This window comes from Nannobrachium achirus (genome assembly GCF_963921795.1).
Source record: "Nannobrachium achirus genome assembly, chromosome: 5".
Taxonomy (NCBI): Eukaryota; Metazoa; Chordata; class Actinopteri; order Myctophiformes; family Myctophidae; genus Nannobrachium; species Nannobrachium achirus.
Genome location: NC_137814.1, coordinates 779,439 through 802,005, shown reverse-complemented (window position 1 = coordinate 802,005; position 22,567 = coordinate 779,439). Strand labels below are relative to the sequence as shown.

At 42.5% G+C, this 22,567-nt stretch overlaps 1 protein-coding gene across 1 annotated transcript in view; it reads left to right on the top strand.

Annotated features, from left to right (window-relative positions):
- The window catches only part of dnah9l (dynein, axonemal, heavy polypeptide 9 like), a gene marked incomplete at both ends in the record, with an annotated part of 263,680 nt that overhangs the window by 73,918 nt on the left and 167,195 nt on the right, over positions 1-22,567 (top strand). Inside the window, 9 exons of the mRNA XM_080727109.1 lie at positions 866-1,204; positions 3,115-3,192; positions 5,831-5,886; positions 12,078-12,198; positions 12,936-13,105; positions 14,844-15,066; positions 18,356-18,472; positions 19,504-19,590; positions 21,880-22,038. Of these exons, the coding sequence (XP_080583235.1) occupies positions 866-1,204; positions 3,115-3,192; positions 5,831-5,886; positions 12,078-12,198; positions 12,936-13,105; positions 14,844-15,066; positions 18,356-18,472; positions 19,504-19,590; positions 21,880-22,038 (1,350 nt within the window). The remainder of the gene's footprint in view (positions 1-865; positions 1,205-3,114; positions 3,193-5,830; positions 5,887-12,077; positions 12,199-12,935; positions 13,106-14,843; positions 15,067-18,355; positions 18,473-19,503; positions 19,591-21,879; positions 22,039-22,567) is intronic.

The window sequence follows — 22,567 nt, the reverse complement described above, 5'->3', positions numbered from 1 at the left end:
TTTCTCGATCGAACCCAGTTCGATTTGTGCGTCTTGTCGCATGCGGTAAAAAACTCATCACTCCTTTTATGACTCCTTTTGGGATCCGCAGCGCCAATTCCACACAGCATTGCACACCAAATCCAATGCGTTTTATTCATGCAGCAAATGAAAACAACGCAACTGTCCTGTGTGCAAAGGGCTTTAGTCCATGGCCCATTGTGTGCCTTATCCCAGTTGAAGACCTTTTTTGTTAACTCTGACTCTAATTACATTAGATTATTGATAATCTAATTACATTAGATTATTGATAATCTAATTACATTAGATTATTGATAATCTAATTACATTAGATTATTGATAATCTAATTACATTATAGATTATTGGCAAAAAAAAGAACCTTGTCTTCTTATGGACGACGAAAGCCCTTATCAGAGTCTGCAGTGAAGAGCCTGTCACCGCAGACTTTAGGTGATCAGCTACAGTATCCACCTAAAATGAGAAAAACAAGTGGAGGCCATCATAGTCAGTCACGGTGAAGTCCTATCACTGTGACTGACTGGTCTAGATCGACCAATCAGTGAACGGGGTGATGGGCCGATCTGTCTGATAGTAAAAACAGAGAGATGTGTCGGGGTTCGCGGTGGATAGCTTATCAACGCGAGTAACGACGTAATGTTGTAGTTTTATGACTTAAAAAGACTACACCGCGGTGGATAGCTTATCACCGCGAGTAACGACGTAATGTTGTAGTTTTATGAATTAAAAAGACTACACCGCGGTGGATAGCTTATCACCGCAGTGCCTACAGGGGCTTATCTCTCTCTCTCTCTCTCTCTCTCTCTCTCTCTCTCTCTCTCTCTCTCTCTCTCTCTCTCTCTCCAGGAGAACCAGTCTCTCCTGGGTGTTGTGGACCCAGACGGTCCAGAGTGGCGTCGCTACACGGAGCACATGGACAGGGTGGTGCTGCTGGCGCTGTGCGGCGCCGTGCGCTGCTCGCTGCAGTACTTCGTGGAGAACACGGACGCGTCGCGTGGCGGCGGCGTGGCGCCGCTGTTTGAGGTGCAGCTGCTGCTCAACGGCAAGGACATGACCTTTGAACCCTCGCTGGAGCCGGGCCGCCGGGGGAACTTCTACGACGGCCTGGACCACATGGTGACGGGCATCTGCAGGATGGCATCACACATACCCAGGGTGGCAGCGCACAGGATGGAGGACTACCAGGTTAGTGGAACACCCCATACCCAGGGTGGCACCGCACAGTCAGTAGAACACCCCATACCCAGGGTGGCACCGCACAGTCAGTAGAACACCCCATACCCAGGGTGGCACCGCACAGTCAGTAGAACACCCCATACCCAGGGTGGCACCACACAGTCAGTAGAACACCCCATACCCAGGGTGGCACCACACAGTTAGTAGAACATCCTACATACCCAGGGTGGCACCACACAGTTAGTAGAACATCCTATATACCCAGGGTGGCACCACACAGTCAGTAGAACATCCTACATACCCAGGGTGGCACCACACAGTTAGTAGAACATCCTATATACCCAGGGTGGCACCACACAGTTAGTAGAACATCCTATATACCCAGGGTGGCACCACACAGTCAGTAGAACATCCTATATACCCAGGGTGGCACCACACAGTTAGTAGAACATCCTATATACCCAGGGTGGCACCACACAGTTAGTAGAACATCCTACATACCCAGGGTGGCACCACACAGTTAGTAGAACATCCTACATACCCAGGGTGGCACCACACAACATGGAGGACTAACTAAACTAAAATGGCTATTATCTCAATGTTTTCCTCGCAACATGATCACTAAAATATCGTCACCGTCTTTTGGTAAAGCAAAGCCCTGCTTCATCATACAAGACTGTCGCACAAAACTAGTGAAAACAGCCGATCTACACAACTGCTTGTAGGTCGGCTGTTTTCACCAGTTTGGTACATTTTATAGATGATAAATACAAAACAAACAGGTTTCCACCCGACAACGACGATATGCTATAAATATAAGGTGCTGGGAGTGAAAATTATAATGTAGGGGTGCCTCGGATTAAAAGATACCAGGTCGCACTAAGTAGGTACCTACAAGTACATCTTGTAGCACAAGATGGATGACTACCAGGTCAGTAGAACATCCTACATACCCGTAGACTGTAAAATAAACATGGACGGTGTGAAGCCATTTGTCTCTATGCTGCGAAAATGAGGTTTTTTTTGTCCCTTGTATGGGTGTCGCCATCATTGTTTGAATGGTACCCCAGGAATCATAAGGAATGCTATTGGCTGCCAACGGTCACGTGGAACCGCAGGGATACATGGGAGAACGTGGTGTTGAGCCTCCCGAAATACAGCACACGAAGAAGAACACAGCCGGCTGGTATCAGTTTAGTTGGCCACGCCCCCCCCAACTTTATCATCAATTTTAACATAAATGGGACCTTATTTGCACAAAACGCAAATCATGGTGATTGAAAGGGAGTTTTTCACGTATTTATGACAATGTTTACTAAGGTTAGAAAATCAAAGGGGAAAACGAATGGGGTCCAATGTAGACTAATTCTTTTTGGTACCCAGGGGGGTCCCCAAATAATTTTGGGGGGTCCCCAGATGATTAACTTAATGTGCAACATTGTTTTCTCTCTCAACAGTAAACAAACCAACATAAAGTTTAAGTGTATAGAGGGTATCTGCACATTTCTTAAGTGACAATTTAAGGACTTTTTAACACCTCTAAAATGGCAAATTAAACATTGGCCAAATTGTCAAATATTAGAGGCAGAAATTGTGAAAATAGCCGATCTACATGCTCACAACTCCTCGCAACGCGAGGCGCTGTGATCATGTAGACCTGCTATTTTCACAATAGAACCGTGTTATACAAAATGTAATGCCTCAGCTCTTAGTGCTCATCAGGGTGGGGGGGTTAAAATATGATTATTTGGGGGGTCCCCAGTTCAAATATGATTATTTGGGGGGTCCCCAGTTCAAATATGATTATTTGGGGGGTCCCCAGTTAAAATATGATTATTTGGGGGGTCGCGGCCTGAAAAGGTTGAGAACCACTGCTGTAGCTGATCATGATGACAACCTTTGTTGTTCTTCTTCACCAGTCCGACATCAATGAGATGGCTGAGCTGTCAGATCTGTGTCAGGTGATCCGCTCTCGTGCTCGCATCGCCATCGCTAAGGTGAGTGTTGTTGTTGTTGTTGCACGTGCTGTGCTTTGCAATCAACCGGGGGGTATTTATGGCAATGTTTATTAAATATTATTATAGGTAAGAAAATCAAATGTAAAAGTTCAGGGGAAATGAATGGAATCCTATGGAGAGCTGCACAGTTAACCCCTTGTCTCGTCTCTCAACGAGACAACTTCGTTTTGGCACAGCGACCTCCAGTGGCCGTATCTCGTTACTGAACGAGTTTGGCCCCATGGGTGTTAATAAATAATAATAAATGTCTACATTGATAGTGATTAATAATAAATGTCTACATTGATAGTGATTAATAATAAATGTCTACATTGATAGTGATTAATAATAAATGTCTACATTGATAGTGATTAATAATACATGTCTACATTGATAGTGATTAACTCATTGAGTGCCAGCTTATCACCACTAGAGGGCGCCCAGTGACCAGAGAATAATAGAGAATAATAGAGATATGCTGGTAATGCATGCCCAAGCCCTGGAGCCATGACTTGCCAGAACACTTTCCTTTGTGCATGTACAGGAAGAGGATGAAGTTAGCTTGAAGTTAGCTATTGGCTACCAAGCATTTTAGAAGCCTTATTTTCGTCAACTTAGCCATGATTAAACCTTGCACACCTCATGCATGGGAAAAAACAGAGAAGAATGAGCTCTAAAAAATCCAATGCAATCCTGGATTGCATTGGAGTGGATTTGTGCAGTTTGTTCACAGCTTTCAAACAAAAAAATCCGATTGGAAATCCGTTCAGGCATTCTTGAGATAATCGCCATTATGTTTTACATGTAATGTAAACAAAAATGGCTGCCCTGTATGTTAGATGGGGTTGTATGGGGGTGGAACATGCAAAATCGCGATTGAAATCATGTTCACCAGATTTGATGGGGTCCAAAAAAAAAAAAAAAAAAATCAAAAAAATTTTTTTTTTTTTATTTTTTTTTTTTTTTTTTTTAAAAGCCGAACTTGTTCGGGATCGGCACTCTACGATACGCTAATAAAGCCGAACTAGTTCGGGATTGGCACTCAATGAGTTAATAATAAATGTCTACATTGATAGTGATTAATAATAAATGTCTACATTGATAGTGATTAATAATAAATGTCTACATTGATAGTGATTAATAATAAATGTCTACATTGATAATGAATAATAATAAATGTCTACATTGATAGTGATTCATAATAAATGTCTACATTGATAGTGATTCATAATAAATGTCTACATTGATAGTGATTCATAATAAATGTCTACATTGATAGTGATTCATAATAAATGTCTACATTGATAGTGATTCATAATAAATGTCTACATTGATAGTGATTCATAATAAATGTCTACATTGATAGTGATTCATAATAAATGTCTACATTGATAGTGATTCATAATAAATGTCTACATTGATAGTGATTCATAATAAATGTCTACATTGATAGTGATTCATAATAAATGTCTACATTGATAGTGATTCATAATAAATGTCTACATTGATAGTGATTCATAATAAATGTCTACATTGATAGTGATTCATAATAAATGTCTACATTGATAGTGATTCATAATAAATGTCTACCTTGATAGTGATTCATAATAAATGTCTACATTGATAGTGATTCATAATAAATGTCTACATTGATAGTGATTCATAATAAATGTCTACATTGATAGTGATTCATAATAAATGTCTACATTGATAGTGATTCATAATAAATGTCTACATTGATAGTGATTCATAATAAATGTCTACATTGATAGTGATTCATAATAAATGTCTACATTGATAGTGATTCATAATAAATGTCTACATTGATAGTGATTAATAATAAATGTCTACATTGATAGTGATTAATAATAAATGTCTACATTGATAGTGATTAATAATAAATGTCTACATTGATAGTGATTAATAATAAATGTCTACATTGATAGTGATTAATAATACATGTCTACATTGATAGTGATTAATAATACATGTCTACATTGATAGTGATTAATAATAAATGTCTACATTGATAGTGATTAATAATAAATGTCTACATTGATAGTGATTAATAATAAATGTCTACATTGATAGTGATTAATAATAAATGTCTACATTGATAGTGATTAATAATTAATGTCTACATTGATAGTGATTAATAATAAATGTCTACATTGATAGTGATTAATAATTAATGTCTACATTGATAGTGATTAATAATAAATGTCTACATTGATAGTGATTAATAATAAATGTCTACATTGATAGTGATTAATAATTAATGTCTACATTGATAGTGATTAATAATTAATGTCTACATTGATAGTGATTAATAATAAATGTCTACATTGATAGTGATTAATAATAAATGTCTACATTGATAGTGATTCATAATAAATGTCTACATTGATAGTGATTCATAATTAATGTCTACATTGATAGTGATTCATAATAAATGTCTACATTGATAGTGATTAATAATAAATGTCTACATTGATAGTGATTAATAATAAATGTCTACATTGATAGTGATTAATAATAAATGTCTACATTGATAGTGATTAATAATAAATGTCTACATTGATAGTGATTAATAATTAATGTCTACATTGATAGTGATTAATAATAAATTGTTTTCCAGGTGAAAGAATACCAGAGCTCACTGGACAGCTACCGCTACCTGTGGACTGATGACAGGTCAGCACAACCTTTAACCTTTAACCCTTTAACCTTAGACCACAGGTCAGCAGCACAGCTTCTAACTGGGCCTCTTCCTTACTTACCTTCAGCTTCTAATCTATGAACTACGATCCCTTAGTTTACTGAGACTCAGGGACGTGCTGGCCATTGGGAAAAGTGGGACAACTCCCGAACGGCCGGTTCATTCCCGGCCGGTCCAGGCCGGCCATTAGGAAAGAATTAAAAATAAATGTCGGCCTTCGTTCCATTTTGGGGGCTGGGTGGCCAACAAAGTAAATCGTCACTGTCGAGCAGAAACCTCATATCTCCAAGTTTCAAATGTATAAATGTTTTCGCAAAGCAAAGCCCTGCTTCATCATACAAGGCTGTCGCACAAATGTAGTGAAAACAGCAGATCTACAAGCACACAACGCCCGTTGTGTGCTTGTAGATCGGCTGTTCTCACTAGTTTAAATCATTTTTAAAATGATATATACAAAACAAACGGTTTTGGACATACAAGGTTTCCACCCAACAACGACAAAATATACCTCATGTACAGTAATTGGCCCACAGGCTTGTGCTGTTGTCCTTGCATTAAAGTGTCAGTAGTTGGCGTTCTGGGCTCTGTATCTACCTGGGTTGCCATGTCTGCTTATAATAAGACATTAGTGTCTTTAAAAAGAAAATAGTATAGTTGCTTATTGGGCTTACTTTCTAATATTTTTTTTAAACCAGTGGTTCCCAAATGTTTTCATATCAAGGACCCCAAATCCACAGTCGCAGACCCCCACCTGAAAATATGTGGTGCCAGGGACCACCACACAGATTTATGTTGTTAAAATGTTTCAAAAATATTCAAAATATTTCCCCCCCCTCAATAGTTTTTTAAATAGCAAATATACAAGCTTGCAATTTGTTGCAATGTGACACATTGTGAGCTTGCTGAACTGCTATTTTCAAATGTAAATGTAAAGTAGTAAAACTGAGCCTAGTTGCTTCTGTTGGGCTTATTTCTTTGGCAAAATCTGGCAACAGACAAAATCCCTGTCACTTCCTTACTTGGGAGGAAGTGAAAAGATGTTTTGCCCTCTGTAAAAGAAAATGGCAGCCTCCATAGAGAGGGCCAGGAATAACGTGAACAGGGGGAGAACGGGGTAAGATGAACCACTTTTTGCTTAAGTTGCCCTGGAAGCAAAAGAAAGTGAGATGGCAGTAAATTCAAAACATCTGGACATATTTCAGGATGTCTGCTATCATTTGAAAATATAAGTAAGTGTCTATGACAAAGGACCATAAAAATATGAAGTGGTCATTTGGTCCAACTTGCCCCAGGTGAGGGGTAAGTTGATCCAAGTAAAGGGGTAAGTTGACCCATGTGATATACTAAACTTTAACAGAACAACGAATGTATTTACTTATCTGAAATATTTTAATAACACATTTCCCTTTTGCAAATAGTCTTATTTCATTTCTTACGGTTATTTAAACCGTAAGAAAAACTATTAAAACCAATTAAATAAAGTTTGTTATTCAGAACCTTATAATACGTGTCCCAGCACGGCTTTCATTTGAAAGCTGGGAATCATAGCTACAAAATGATATATTGATTGTGGAGATTGACCCAACAGTTTTGAAGATATGGCTTATAGAATGATGCCATGCTGAAATACTACTTTTGAGATATTCAAGTTCTAAATACATTTCTAACCTGCAATGACCTGCATGATCTCTCACATTAATTAAAAAAAAAGTCTTATTTACATGCAGAGTTAAGCTCTGGCGTTTAAGTGAAATGTAGCCTGATATTTATGAAATGCTTTTGTGGCTTTATCACATTTTAGTGAAAAAGAAAACAAAAAAAGTAATTTCAGCTGTGGTCTAAAGTAGTGGCTTCCGAAATGACTGCCCCTGTGTCACACTCAGTCACATATTTGCAATTTAAAAAAAAAAAGTCTCTTAAATTAGTGTATTAATCAAAATGAAAGATCTTTCAGCATAATTTGAGTAGCAAAGACCTAATAAAAAAAATATGAATGGTGATTCACATAGTTCAATTTACCCCAAGGCATGTGGTTCATCTTGCCCCACGGCCACCATTTTGACAAAACCTGCCTAGCTTGATGCTTAAGGCTCATCTTTAGCTAAATGATTCACATAGTTTTTTGTTTTTTTTTTTCTTAAATTTTTATCCCACAATTTTGTAACCCATTTTTTCACCCAGTGCTAATTGCCTATGTAATCATGGGCTCTGCTCTCCCTCTGCCGCGCCTGGGGAGACAACGGACTGACCTCATGCTTCCTTCTATGCATGAGGAGTCCAAGTTGCTTCTTTTCACCTGACAGTGGAGATGTCCCTGGTTTGGACGTAGCGCGTGGAAGGAACACATTATTCCAACCAGTTCCTTTCCCCTCCATCAGGCGCCCCGGCTGGCCAGGGGGAGGCATTATTGAGACCAGGATTACGTGCATGTTTTTGTGAGGGTATCAACCCTAGGAGACACGGGGAGAACATGCAAACTCCACACAGAAAGGCCCTATCGCCAACCCCACCTGGGGTGTAGAAATATGCTTTCCACTTTGCCCATGTGTCTGTAAACTCCACAGCCTGATGGAAATGATGTTTGTGTTCTTATTTTAGGGTCAAATGACAACTCATGTGTATAGTTTTAAAGGGACCGTCCGTACCTATGTTCCCCAGGTTCTATGTTCCCCATTTACCCCACCAAAAAAGGTTTTATGTTGCCCGCTTATCCAAAAAAGGTCCTATGTTCCCCAGGTTCTATGTTCCCCACTTACCCCCACAAAATAGGTTCTATGTTTCCCCAAATGCAGGAAACATTCCTTTATAATTATTAATAACAACTACTTTAGTTATGTCTGGGCATCTGGACGAGTGGGCACCTGGACATCTGGGCAATAGGGACATGTGGGCATTTGGACGAGTGGGCACTTAGGGGTGGAGACATCTGGGCACCTGGGCAAGATGTCCCACCATTTCCTGTATTTGAGTGGGGAACATACATTTTGTTTGTGGGCAACATACAGTAGTGTTAGTTGAGAGGGGAATATAGAACCTTTTTTGTGGGGTAAGTGGGGAACATAGAATCTGGGGAACATAGGACCTGGGGAACATAGAACCTGGGGAACATAGAACCTGGGGAACATAGAACCTAGGGAACATAGAACCTGGGGAACATAGAACCTGGGGAACATAGGACCTGGGGAACATAGAACCTGGGGAACATAGAACCTGGGGAACATAGGACCTGGGGAACATAGAACCTGGGGAACATAGAACCTAGGGAACATAGGACCTGGGGAACATAGGACCTGGGGAACATAGAACCTGGGGAACATAGAACCTAGGGAACATAGGACCTGGGGAACATAGAACCTGGGGAACATAGGACCTGGGGAACATAGAACCTGGGGAACATAGAACCTGGGGAACATAGAACCTGGGGAACATAGGACCTGGGGAACATAGAACCTGGGGAACATAGAACCTGGGGAACATAGGACCTGGGGAACATAGAACCTGGGGAACATAGAACCTGGGGAACATAGAACCTGGGGAACATAGGACCTGGGGAACATAGATCCTGGGGAACATAGGGTGGCCCCCGTTTTGGGTATAAAGGGGGTGGTTCATCTTACCCAGCGGTTCATCTTACCCCGTTCTCCCCTACATAGAGCTACCATCTATGTGTTTACCTTGTTTACTGTCAAATATCACTTTAACCCTCTAAGGCCCAAAAACAGAAATACTTGAAATAAAAAATTGAAAAAAATCAGATGGCGTTGTAGGAGTCTTAATCAGAGGAAAATGTAATGTTTTTAAAAAAAATGTTTTTGTAAGGTTTTATAGCCATAAATCATAAATCATGCTCTAATTTACATATGGGGGATATTTTTCACAATAATAACATGTGTACATGTTCTAGACATTCTAATGATCACCAAAAAAAATAGTACAGGCATTTTACTTATGTTTTTGTGAGGAATAGCTTCCATGAAAAAGTGAGATGTTGTTCGTCAAAACTCTGGAATGTCAGCGGGTGTGGCGGGTGTGAATGTCAGCCCCTGTGGGGGGTATTTATATGCAAATATTGTGGCCAATGGCATTGTAATACTAAACAATAGAATCCAATGGTGATGTTTAGGTGGTAGGGGGAGCTAAAATAAAATGATTTAAACCTTTTTTTGGATAAAATACAAACGTTGTAATATTACAACAGTGGGCTCTAGAGGGTTAAAGACAACTCCGAAGAGTGTCTGCTAAATCAGGGTTTCTCAAAGTGGGTGTCGGGGACCCTTAAGCCTCGATCAGAGTCTGCAGTGGAGAGCTATCCACCGCAAATTCAGAAAATAAGTGGAGGCCATCATAGTCCGTCACAGTGGAGTCCTATTGACCGTGACTGACTGGTCTAGATCGACCAATCAGTGAACGGGGTGAAGAGCCGATCTGTCTGATAGTAAAAACAAAGAGATGTGTGGGACTCGCGGTGGAAAGCTCTTCACCGCGAGGAATGACGTACTGTAATGTTGTAGTTTTATGACTCAAAAAGACTACACCGCGGTGGAGCCGACTCTGATCGAGGCTTTAGGGTGCCGTGTGACACATGTCCAGGAGCACTCAAAATACTTTATAAACATTAAGGATGTCCATAATTATAACACCAGAGGCAGCGCTACAGATCACTTCCAACCCAGAGTCAAAACCAACAAAGGGTCAAACTAGTTTTTCTGCTATACCACCAAAATGTGGAAAGCCTTACCGAAGGCCATAAAGGAGTGTGGATCACTAGCATCCTTTAAAATTGCCCTGAAAAACCACTTACAGGCAGCAGCCGTTCGCAACTGGTAAAAAAATTAACCTAGCCCAACCCTACCCTCCCCTGCCCCTTCTTTGTATATACTGTTTGTTTAGACTTACTGTTTTCTTTTTTGTTTTTCTTTACATATACTGCATAGTACTGTGTTCTATTTGTCTGTCATTCAATGTTATATGAGATACTTCAATGGTTTCCAGTGGAAATAAGCTTAGTCTTTTCATGGATCTCCTTTTAGTAGACCTTGTACCAGTGAACTGTACCGTCATGAAACTGTACCTTTTCCTATGCAAACTGACAATAAAGTCTTCAATCAATCAATCAAAACAGCGTGGCTCCGAGTGCCGCACTGCGAGCTTATCTGCTATGTTTGAAAAGTTGTGAAAATGTGTGCAAATCTTTGAATATGTGTATTTTTAAGCGAAGTGTAACTCAAATGTCCAATATTCAAGAGTCCCTAGAATATTAGATATATGTTGATATTTAGAGATGGGGGGGTTAGGTGTTAGGGGTTAGGTTATGGTGACCAAAGACATATCATAGGTGTTAGGGGTTAGGTTATGGTGACCAAAGACATATCATAGGTGTTAGGGGTTAGGTTATGGTGACCAAAGACATATCATAGGTGTTAGGGGTTAGGTTATGGTGACCAAAGACATATCATAGGTGTTAGGGGTTAGGTTATGGTGACCAAAGACATATCATAGGTGTTAGGGGTTAGGTTATGGTGACCAAAGACATATCATAGGTGTTAGGGGTTAGGTTATGGTGACCAAAGACATATCATAGGTGTTAGGGGTTAGGTTATGGTGACCAAAGACATATCATAGGTTTTAGGGGTTAGGTTATGGTGACCAAAGACATATCATTTTTGGGGTCCTTCACGTGAAAGAGTTTGAGCACCACTGACATTTGAAATATTCAAAGACTTGCACACATTTTTCACGATTTTTTTTCTTCAAAAATAGCAGATCTACAAGCTCGCATATTATATATCTGCTATTTTTCAATGGTTAAAGCACAAAATAATTGTGCGGGGGCCCGCAGTGAATCCTTGGACCCAGGGCCCAGAATGTGGTGTGACGCCCCTGTCTGTCCAGGAGCGCTGCGGAACACTTTGAAAACATCTGGAATTTATCTCTTTAGTTGAACTACTTCTAAAAGGTCAGAGGTCATGTGTTAAAGGTCAGAGGTCATGTGTTAAAGGTCAGAGTTCATGTGTTAAAGGTCAGAGTTCATGTGTTAAAGGTCAGAGTTCATGTGTTAAAGGTCAGAGGTCATGTGTTGAAGGTCAGAGGTCATGTGTTGAAGGTCAGAGGTCATGTGTTAAAGGTCAGAGGTCATGTGTTAAAGGTCAGAGGTCATGTGTTAAAGGTCAGAGTTCATGAGACAGTTCCTGCTCTACGGTCACGTCCTGAGCACGGAGGAGGCGGAGCTTTATGCCGACTACGAGCTGAAGAAGACCCCGCCCACTCTGGACAACTTCAAAGAACAGGTATGTCTGTCTGCCTGCCTGCCTGCCTGCCTGCCTGCCTGCCTGCCTGTCTGCCTGTCTGTCTGTCTGCCTGTCTGTCGGCCTGTCTGCCTGTCTGTCTGTCTGTCTGTCTGCCTGCCTGCCTGCCTGCCTACCTGCCTGCCTGCCTGCCTGTCTGTCTGTCTGTCTGTCTGTCTGTCTGTCTGTCTGTCTGTCTGCCTGCCTGTCTGTCTGCCTGTCTGCCTGTCTGCCTGCCTGTCTGCCTGCCTGCCTGCCTGCCTGCCTGCCTGCCTGTCTGTCTGTCTGTCTGTCTGTCTGTCTGCCTGTCTGCCTGCCTGTCTGTCTGTCTGTCTGTCTGTCTGTCTGTCTGCCTGCCTGCCTGCCTGTCTGTCTGTCTGTCTGTCTGTCTGTCTGTCTGTCTGTCTGTCTGTCTGTCTGTCTGTCTGTCTGTCTGTCTGTCTGACTCCTCCTTCTGAAACGGATTTACAAGTTCCAATCTGTCTTCAGAGAATCCCAGTCCTCTGACACATCATGCCTCCTCCTCTGTTTGAACGACCGCATCAAACGTGAAGTGGACTTGGGCAAATATTGCGGCATGGTCATGCTGGCCTTCCAGAAGGCACCATATTCTGATTGGTACATTGAAAGATATCGGTCTTGACGGTGCAGCAGTGAGCGGGATGCAATCTTACCTGGTGTGTGTACCTGTCTGTCTGACCGTCTGTCTGTCTGTCTGTCTGTCTGTCTGTCTCTCTCAGATCAACCTGTTTGAGACCTTATACGGTCGTGTCAGTCGGCTGGAGGAGAGGAGGGTGTTCTGTGGTTGGCTGCAGCTGGACGTACGCCCTTTTAAGGTCAATCTGATGAACACCATCAAGAGATGGAGCTGGATGTTCAAGGAGCACCTACTGAACCACGTCAACGAGAGGTAGGCCTACTGATGACCTACTGAATATGTTAATGAGGGGTAGGCCTACTGATGACCTACTGAATATGTTAATGAGGGGTAGGCCTATTGATGACCTACCGAATATGTTAATGAGGGGTAGGCCTATTGATGACCTACTGAATATGTTAATGAGGGGTAGGCCTACTGACATACTGAATATGTTAATGAGGGGTAGGCCTATTGATGACCTACTGAATATGTTAATGAGGGGTAGGCCTACTGATGACCTACTAAATATGATAATGAGGGGTAGGCCTACTGATGACCTACTGAATATGTTAATGAGGGGTAGCCTACTGAATATGTTAACAAGTATGCCTGGTTGTCATGGTGGGTGGTGACCCAGCTGAAGTTAGCCACACCCACAGTGTTGGGTGAAGGGTAAAAGAGGAGGGGATGAGTTTATGATGTCATTTAATCACCTGGGGGTCTATTAGAGTAATGTTAACTCCATAGACACATACAAAACGTATTGGCGCGTTTACTAACATGCCACGTTTAGCTGCACTTGAACAACCGTTCCAGGCTGTCATATCCAGCCCAAGAAACCATAGAAACCTGTGTAAAAAACTGACAAAACAATTTTTTTTCAGACATTGTGAAAATAGCAGATCTACATGCTCACAAGTGAGCATGTAGATAGGCTATTTTCACAATAAAACCGTGTTATACAAAATGTAATGCCTCTTTAGGACTCCCATCTTTACCAGGCATAGACCATCTTCACACCGCGGCCATCTTGGATCACATGACTTCCTGGGATAGCAGCCTGCATTACAAACCATTGTAAACAATGGAGCGATGGTCCCAAAATATGAGTTCTATTCAACCAATTTATTTTGACCAAATCGACAAATGGGCAGATGACAACATCAACATCCCCAAAAGGATTGAATAGAAGGGCTACAGTAGATTGATTACATCCATGGTAACAATATTCAAGGTAAGTTAGGTTGCAACCTTACTGTGTACAAAGACTTGCTATCTGTGCAGTGCTTGCTCCACCATCATATTAACTATTTGTTGTTAGATTGTTCCTGATTAATATGCAAAAATCATGATACAGTAATATTAACTATATGATGGCAGAGCAAGCACTAGTCTGCACAGATACTGTAACAAGTCTTTGTACAGAGTAACATTGCAACCTAACTACCATGAATATTGTGAATGTACCCTTCTATTTAATCCTTTTGGGGATGTTGATGTTGTCATCTGCCCATTTGTCAATTTGGTCAAAATAAATTGGTTGAACAGAAGTCATATGTTGGGACCATCGCTCCATTGTTTACAATGGTTTGTAATGCAGGCTGCTATCCCAGGAAGTTCATGTGATCCAAGATGGCCGCGGTGTGAATATGGTGCTTTTGCTGAACTGACGCCACTGCTCTTTAACAACGTTCTGTCCCCCCCCCCCCCCCCCCCCCAGCGTACGGGACCTCTCTGCCTTCGTGCAGGGGGCCATGTAGGGCCTCTCTGTCCTGGTGCTCTTTAACAACGTTCTGTCCCCCCCCCCCAGTGTGAGGGACCTCTCTGCCTTCGTGCAGGGGGCCATGTAGGGCCTCTCTGTCCTGGTGCTCTTTAACAACGTTCTGTCCCCCCCCCCCCCCCCCCCCCCCCAGTGTGAGGGACCTCTCTGCCTTCGTGCAGGGGGCCATGTAGGGCCTCTCTGTCCTGGTGCTCTTTAACAACGTTCTGTCCCCCCCCCCCCCCCCAGCGTACGGGACCTCTCTGCCTTCGTGCAGGGGGCCATGCAGGGCCTGTCCGTCCCGGTGGGGGACGGGGACTACGCTGGTCTGGTGGACACCATGGGTCACCTGATGTCCATCAGGGACCGCCCGCTCAGCGACGACAAGCACTTCAAGCCCCTCAAACACACCGTGGAGCTGCTGAAGACCTACGGACAGCAGCTACCTGAGAACATCTACACTCAGCTGGAGGTAGGCCTACTGAGAACATCTACACTCAGCTGGAGGTAGGCTACTGTAGGCCTACTGTAGGCCTACTGTAGGCCTACTGTCATAGAGAACATCTACACACAGCTGGAGGTAGGCTACTGTAGGCCTACTGTCATAGAGAACATCTACACACAGCTGGAGGTAGGCTACTGTCATACTGTAGTCTATTAAACATCTGGTAGGCCTACAGAGAACATCTACACACAGCTGGAGGTAGGCTACTGTAGGCCTACTGTCATAGAGAACATCTACACACAGCTGGAGGTAGGCTACTGTAGGCCTACTGTCATAGAGAACATCTACACTCAGCTGGAGGTAGGCTGCTGTAGGCCTAATGTAGAGAACATCTACACACAGCTGGAGGTAGGCTACTGTAGGCCTACTGTCATAGAGAACATCTACACACAGCTGGAGGTAGGCCTACTGTCATAGAGAACATCTACACTCAGCTGGAGGTACTGTAGGAATACTGAGAACATCTCCATACAGCTGGAGGTAGGCCTACTGTCATAGAACATCTACACACAGCTGGAGGTACTGTAGGAATACTGAGAACATCTACACACAGCTGGAGGTAGGCCTACTGTCATAGAACATCTACACACAGCTGGAACATCTACACTCAGCTGGAGGTAGGCTACAGTAAGTAGGCCTACTGTAGGCCTACTGTCATAGAGAACATCTACACTCAGCTGGAGGTAGGCCTACTGAGAACATCTACACTCAGCTGGAGGTAGGCTACTGTAGGCCTACTGTCATAGAGAACATCTACACTCAGCTGGAGGTAGGCTACTGTAGGCCTACTGTAGGCCTACTGTAGGCCTACTGTCATAGAGAACATCTACACTCAGCTGGAGTTAGGCTACTGTAGGCCTACTGTCATAGAGAACATCTACACACAGCTGGAGGTAGGCCTACTGAGAACATCTACACACAGCTGGAGGTAGGCTACTGTAGGCCTACTGAGAACATCTACATACAGCTGGAGGTAGGCTACTGTAGGCCTACTGCCATAGAGTATTGTACAACTGGTAGGCCTACTGTAGAGAACATCTACACACAGCTGGAGGCACAATTTGCATATATAAATGTATGCTCCTGGGATTCAAACTCGGGTCTCCAGCGCGAAGGTCCAATATCTTAACCGCCAGACCACAGAATGAAAACCCCCTCACAATCACATGCTACTTAACCTCTTGAACCCAAGGTGTTGACCTCTGAACAGCTGTTAATAAATGTCAATAAATCAACAGAGACCAAATCAAACTGCAATTTCATTGTTGACTATTGTTACAGTGGTCCTACAGCATAGTAATCAGCTGCCATTGTACTTTTCATCCATACATTACTCATATTACAGTATTATTACTACTTATTGTTACTCGTTTTTATCATTTTTCACCCTATACTTTATAATTACTAATATTACAGCACTACTCTCACTAAAACATCTGTAGAGTTTACATAGTTTGGAATATATTCATACAATTTTGCTTATCAATTGATGACACCTTGGTGAACAATTTCTTTATTCACTATATATGTTTTCAATGAGGTCTTGAGGCTCATTCACTATTCAGAAGGCAACATTTCCATCGGCGGAGGTCTTTTTCAATCATCTTTTCCTAGATAGGTGATCAGAGCACGACAATTTGGTTAGAGAAATGTGATGTTTTACACTGCATTTGTGAATTTTCAGGGCTTAGCTGACATTTGGTGGGTCAAGAGTAGCCACAATCATGGTAGTTTGTGTCCACAATTGTTCCAATTTGGGCATAGATTTTAGGAGGATTTTTCCCCCTGGACCCCCCAGTACCCCCCTGGACCCCCCTGGACCCCCCTGGGACTTAAGAGATTTTAAAGCAGATGGTTTTTGAATGGGACCCCAACGTTCAGCATCTGTCAAGAATTCCCCTAGGGATATTACATTAATAATTAATAAGTAATATTACATTTCAATATGTGTCAGATGTGTTACTAGACACCGTTACAAACACATTGGTGAATTCCCCTAGGGATATTACATTTCAATCTTTGTGAGATGTGTTACCAGACACCTTTACAAACACATTGGTGAAGACTTTTCTTGGTAAGGAATTCATTCCCAGATTTGATTTGATTATTGGGATGATAAGTGACCGGGGCTGGCGAAAAGGTCCTTATGTAGACATTGGTCTTTTTCAGCTTTTTGAAGATCATGAAAGTACAGAATATAAGCTTTCAAATAACGTGTCATTCATTGAAATCTGAAGATATGCTTATTTGAATGTAGTTAAGCTGTTTTATGATTCTAAAATGGTTATATGTTGCAATGAGAAGGTTCTCAAACATACACTCTTAGATAATATGGAAAGGATAAACACCAAAAATCCAAAATCAAACCTATTTTGTTAACCCATTCAGAACAGGTACACATTATTGTGTATCATTATTTTATGCTTTAACTATTGAAAAATAGCAGATATACAAGCTCACAGTGCGGCACTTGGTGCCACGCTGCGAGCTTGTAGATCTGCTATTTTTTAAACATCGTGAACATCTGAAATTTTACCCGATTCTATAAGTTTCTTTTGAATCCTTCTAAGGTTTTTCTTTTTTGAAAAACCCTATGTTTCTATGTCAGCAATCTGGCCAGCCATCGTCAAAGAAAGGTCCTTTTCACTCAACTGGAGCTCAGTTAGTCTGTTCTTGAGAGACTACTGTGTCAGTGGTTCTCAAACTTTTTCATGTCAAGGACCCCCAAAATGATATTTATTTGGCCACGGACCCCCATCTCAAAATGTCTAATTCCAGGGACCCCCCCAACGTTTGCTTTGAAAATACATATATTCAAAGATTTGCACACATTTTCAGGACTTTTTCAAAAATAGCAGATCTACAAGCTCGCAGCGCGGCACTCGGTGCCGCACTGTGAGCTTGTATATCTGCTATTTTTCACTGGTTAAAGCATTCAATAATTCTAGGCCTGAATGAGTTTGATGGATTTCACTGTTGCCTACTTGTGGACCTTTTCTCCAGCCTCGGTCACATTTATAATATTGTTCCCTATAAGTACTGAAACATACCGCCCCCTACAGGAGCTTCCTGAGAAGTACAAGACTATAATAAACCACCGCCCCCTACAGGAGCTTCCTGAGAAGTACAAGACTATAATAAACCACCGCCCCCTACAGGAGCTTCCTGAGAAGTACAAGACTATGATAAACTGTACCGCCCCCTACAGGAGCTTCCTGAGAATTACAAGACTATAATAAACTACCGCCCTCTACAGGAGCTTCCTGAGAAGTACAAGACGCTGAGGAAGATCGCCTTCACCGTCAAACATGAAGTGGCTCCTCTGCAGTCCAACGAAGTGTCCGTCATCCGCCGGAAGTGTGTCCGCTTTGAGGTGTGTGTGTGTGTGTGTGTGTGTGTGTGTGTGTGTGTGTGTGTGCGTGTGTGCGTGTGTGCGCGTGTGCGCGTGTGCGCGTGTGCGTGTGTGTGTGCGTGTGTGCGTGTGTGTGTGTGCGTGTGTGCGTGTGTGTGTGTGTGTGTGTGTGTGTGTGCATGTGTGCGTGTGTGTGTGTGTGTGTGTGTGTGTTAGGGATGGGCCGATATGAACATTTCATATCACGATTATTGTGACAAAAGAAATCGCGATTTACGATATTATCGCGATAATCAACATCCATTATCCTGGGGTGGAACTTTAGCCAAAAAATAGCCGATCTACAAGCTTGTGGATCGGCAATTTTTTGGCAAAGACATTTCACAGAGAGTGAAAAAAAGACTGTATAAAGTACGTATTATTATAAGTACCTTTTACCAATTCTAGAGGGTTTAAATGGTACCAGATATGCAGCTCTGTAAATAAAAGGTGAATTGATCCCAGTGCATGACAGAGGACAAAATCACAATAAATTAAATCTCCACAATACGATTATCGTGAGCGTCTATTTTCACTATTTTATATATTTAAAGGGGAAGACCACTCATTTTCAATATTGAACTATGGCATTAATATAACTTAGAAGAGTTGTGTGGAAATAGAAAAAAAGTTCCCCCTCTTCTGTGTTGCCTAGAACTGTTTGTATTGTAAAGTACAATGTGTGATGTCATCAAGTTGTACTTTACAATACAAACCCCAAAATCAATCCTCCAGTTTTCTATTTCCACACAACTCCTCTAAGGTATATTAATGACATAGTTCAATATTGAAAATGGGTGGTCCTCCCCTTTAATATATATATTTTTAAATATATATATATATATATTTAATATTTTTCAAAGTATTAAAAAAATGCCTGAGAAGAAGATTAGGCTGTGCAGGATAGGGACCCGCATCTCTTTGCCAAATAAGCCCATCTATAAGCTTACAACACAGACTGACTGACTGACTGACTGACTGACTGACTTACTGAACCCTTTCTCTGTCCTCAGGTGAAGCAGCATGAGTTCAGGGAGACGTTCCGAACCGATGACATCTTTATCTTCAACCTGAAGGATCCGTACAGGATGCTGGACAAGGTTAGCCTGATCTCAGACTCAGCTCACGCAGTAGTCTGAAACTGTGCCTATTCTGAGCGATTTACGGGGGAGGGACTTTTTTGCGAGCGTGCACGTGCGCGAGTGATCGCGACGCACGGTGATCGAGACGCACGGTGGACGCGACGCACGGTCGCGGAGTGTGTGTTTGATTGTGTGTGTCTCTGTCTGAAAATAAATGCTGATTCATGTACTCAGCTCCAGACCAGAGAAAGAGTCCACTCTGAGAGTGGGCGGGCTAACATTCAGACATTGTGGAGCAGTTTTCCACCGCAGTAAATCAGACGCCGTGTGCCAAGGCCTTAACATCAGTCAACAAGGTTTACAAACAGCAGGCTCACTTTGCTGGACTGAATACTATAGCCCAGGGGTCTTCAACGTTTTCAGGCCAAGGACCCCCTAGCTGAGAGAGAGATGAAGCAGGGACCCCTTAGTTGAGAGAGAGATGAAGCATGGACCCCTTAGTTGAGAGAGAGATGAAGCAGGGACCCCTTAGTTGAGAGAGAGATGAAGCAGGGACCCCTTAGTTGAGAGAGAGATGAAGCAGGGACCCCTTAGTTGAGAGAGAGATGAAGCAGGGACCCCTTAGTTGAGAGAGAGATGAAGCAGGGACCCCTTAGTTGAGAGAGAGATGAAGCATGGACCCCTTAGTTGAGAGAGAGATGAAGCAGGGACCCCTTAGTTGAGAGAGAGATGAAGCAGGGACCCCTTAGTTGAGAGAGAGATGAAGCAGGGACCCCTTAGTCGAGAGAGAGATGAAGCATGGACCCCTTAGTTGAGAGAGAGATGAAGCAGGGACCCCTTAGTTGAGAGAGAGATGAAGCAGGAACCCCTTAGTTGAGAGAAAGATGAAGCAGGGACCCCTTAGTTGAGAGAGAGAGATGAAGCAGGGACCCCACAACCCATAGATACCATAGAGTTTCATCGTTTGACGGCACAATCATCAGTGTATTTTGGATTAATGTTGAAAACACAATGTCATTTGTGTTTTCAGATATTTAAAGGGGAAGACCACCCATTTTTAATATTGAACTATGTCATTAATATACCTTAGAGGAGTTGTGTGGAAATAAAAAAAAAGTTAACTCCATACTGTTATGTTTCAGTCTGACACCATAGGAGCAGTGATGGTAAACTAACTCTGTTATGTTTCAGTCCAACAGGACGGTCAACACCATAGAAGCAGAGATGGTAAACTAACTCTGTTATGTTTCAGTCCAACAGGACGGTCAACACCATAGAAGCAGAGATGGTAAACTAACTCTGTTATGTTTCAGTCCAACAGGACGGTCAACACCATAGAAGCAGAGATGGGTAAACTAACTCTGTTATGTTTCAGTCCAACAGGACGGTCAACACCATAGAAGCAGAGATGGTAAACTAACTCTGTTATGTTTCAGTCCAACAGGACGGTCAACACCATAGAAGCAGAGATGGTAAACTAACTCTGTTATGTTTCAGTCCAACAGGACGGTCAACACCATAGAAGCAGAGATGGTAAACTAACTCTGTTATGTTTCAGTCCAACAGGACGGTCAACACCATAGAAGCAGAGATGGGTAAACTAACTCTGTTATGTTTCAGTCCAACAGGACGGTCAACACCATAGAAGCAGAGATGGGTAAACTAACTCTGTTATGTTTCAGTCCAACAGGACGGTCAACACCATAGAAGCAGAGATGGTAAACTAACTCTGTTATGTTTCAGTCCAACAGGACGGTCAACACCATAGAAGCAGAGATGGTAAACTAACTCTGTTATGTTTCAGTCCAACAGGACGGTCAACACCATAGAAGCAGAGATGGTAAACTAACTCTGTTATGTTTCAGTCCAACAGGACGGTCAACACCATAGAAGCAGAGATGGTAAACTAACTCTGTTATGTTTCAGTCCAACAGGACGGTCAACACCATAGAAGCAGAGATGGTAAACTAACTCCATACTGTTATGTTTCAGTCCAACAGGACGGTCAACACCATAGAAGCAGAGATGGTAAACTAACTCTGTTATGTTTCAGTCCAACAGGACGGTCAACACCATAGAAGCAGAGATGGTAAACTAACTCCATACTGTTATGTTTCAGTCCAACAGGACGGTCAACACCATAGAAGCAGAGATGATAAACTAACTCTGTTATGTTTCAGTCCAACAGGACGGTCAACACCATAGGAGAAGAGATGGTAAACTAACTCCATACTGTTATGTTTCAGTCCAACAGGACGGTGAACACCATAGAAGCAGGGATGGTAAACTAACTCTGTTATGTTTCAGTCCAACAGGACGGTCAACACCATAGAAGCAGAGATGGGTAAACTCCAGGAAACGGCTGATCTGTTTGAGGTCAGCTTCCCCGACTACAAGCAGCTGAAACAGTGTCGCTCTGACATCATCCTGGTCAAGGCTGTCTGGGACATGGTGGTCTTTGTACAGGTATGACATCACTATGACATCACACTTTAGCTATGACATCAGGGGTGGCATAGCTCAGGGGTAGAGAAACCGTTATTAGAGCACGAAGGGTTCCCAGTTCGAATCCGGGCTCCCCTTGAGTTAATGTCTAAGAGTCCTTGAGCAAGACTCTGAACCCCACATTGCTCCCGGTGAGCAGGTTGGTGCCTTGCATGGTTTCCTCTGCCACCGGTGTATGAATGTGTGTGAATGGGAGAATGTAATGCACAATCTATGTAAAGCGCCTTGGATAAAAGCGCTATATAAATACCATCACACTGTACCTATGACATCATCGTGGCCAAAGCTGTCTGGATTGCCCACATACCCACAGACAGCTATCATCACCGTGACCGCAGTTTTCCCGGTGAACCTGAGCGCAACGGTGGGGGCCGATGGGCAAGGAGGGTCGCGAGCTTTATGAGAAACAACTAAAATAAGACCTTAAAAGCTGGTGAAAACAGTTGTGTGCATTAGTGCAAGATGAGGATAAAGGAAATCATTAAATGGA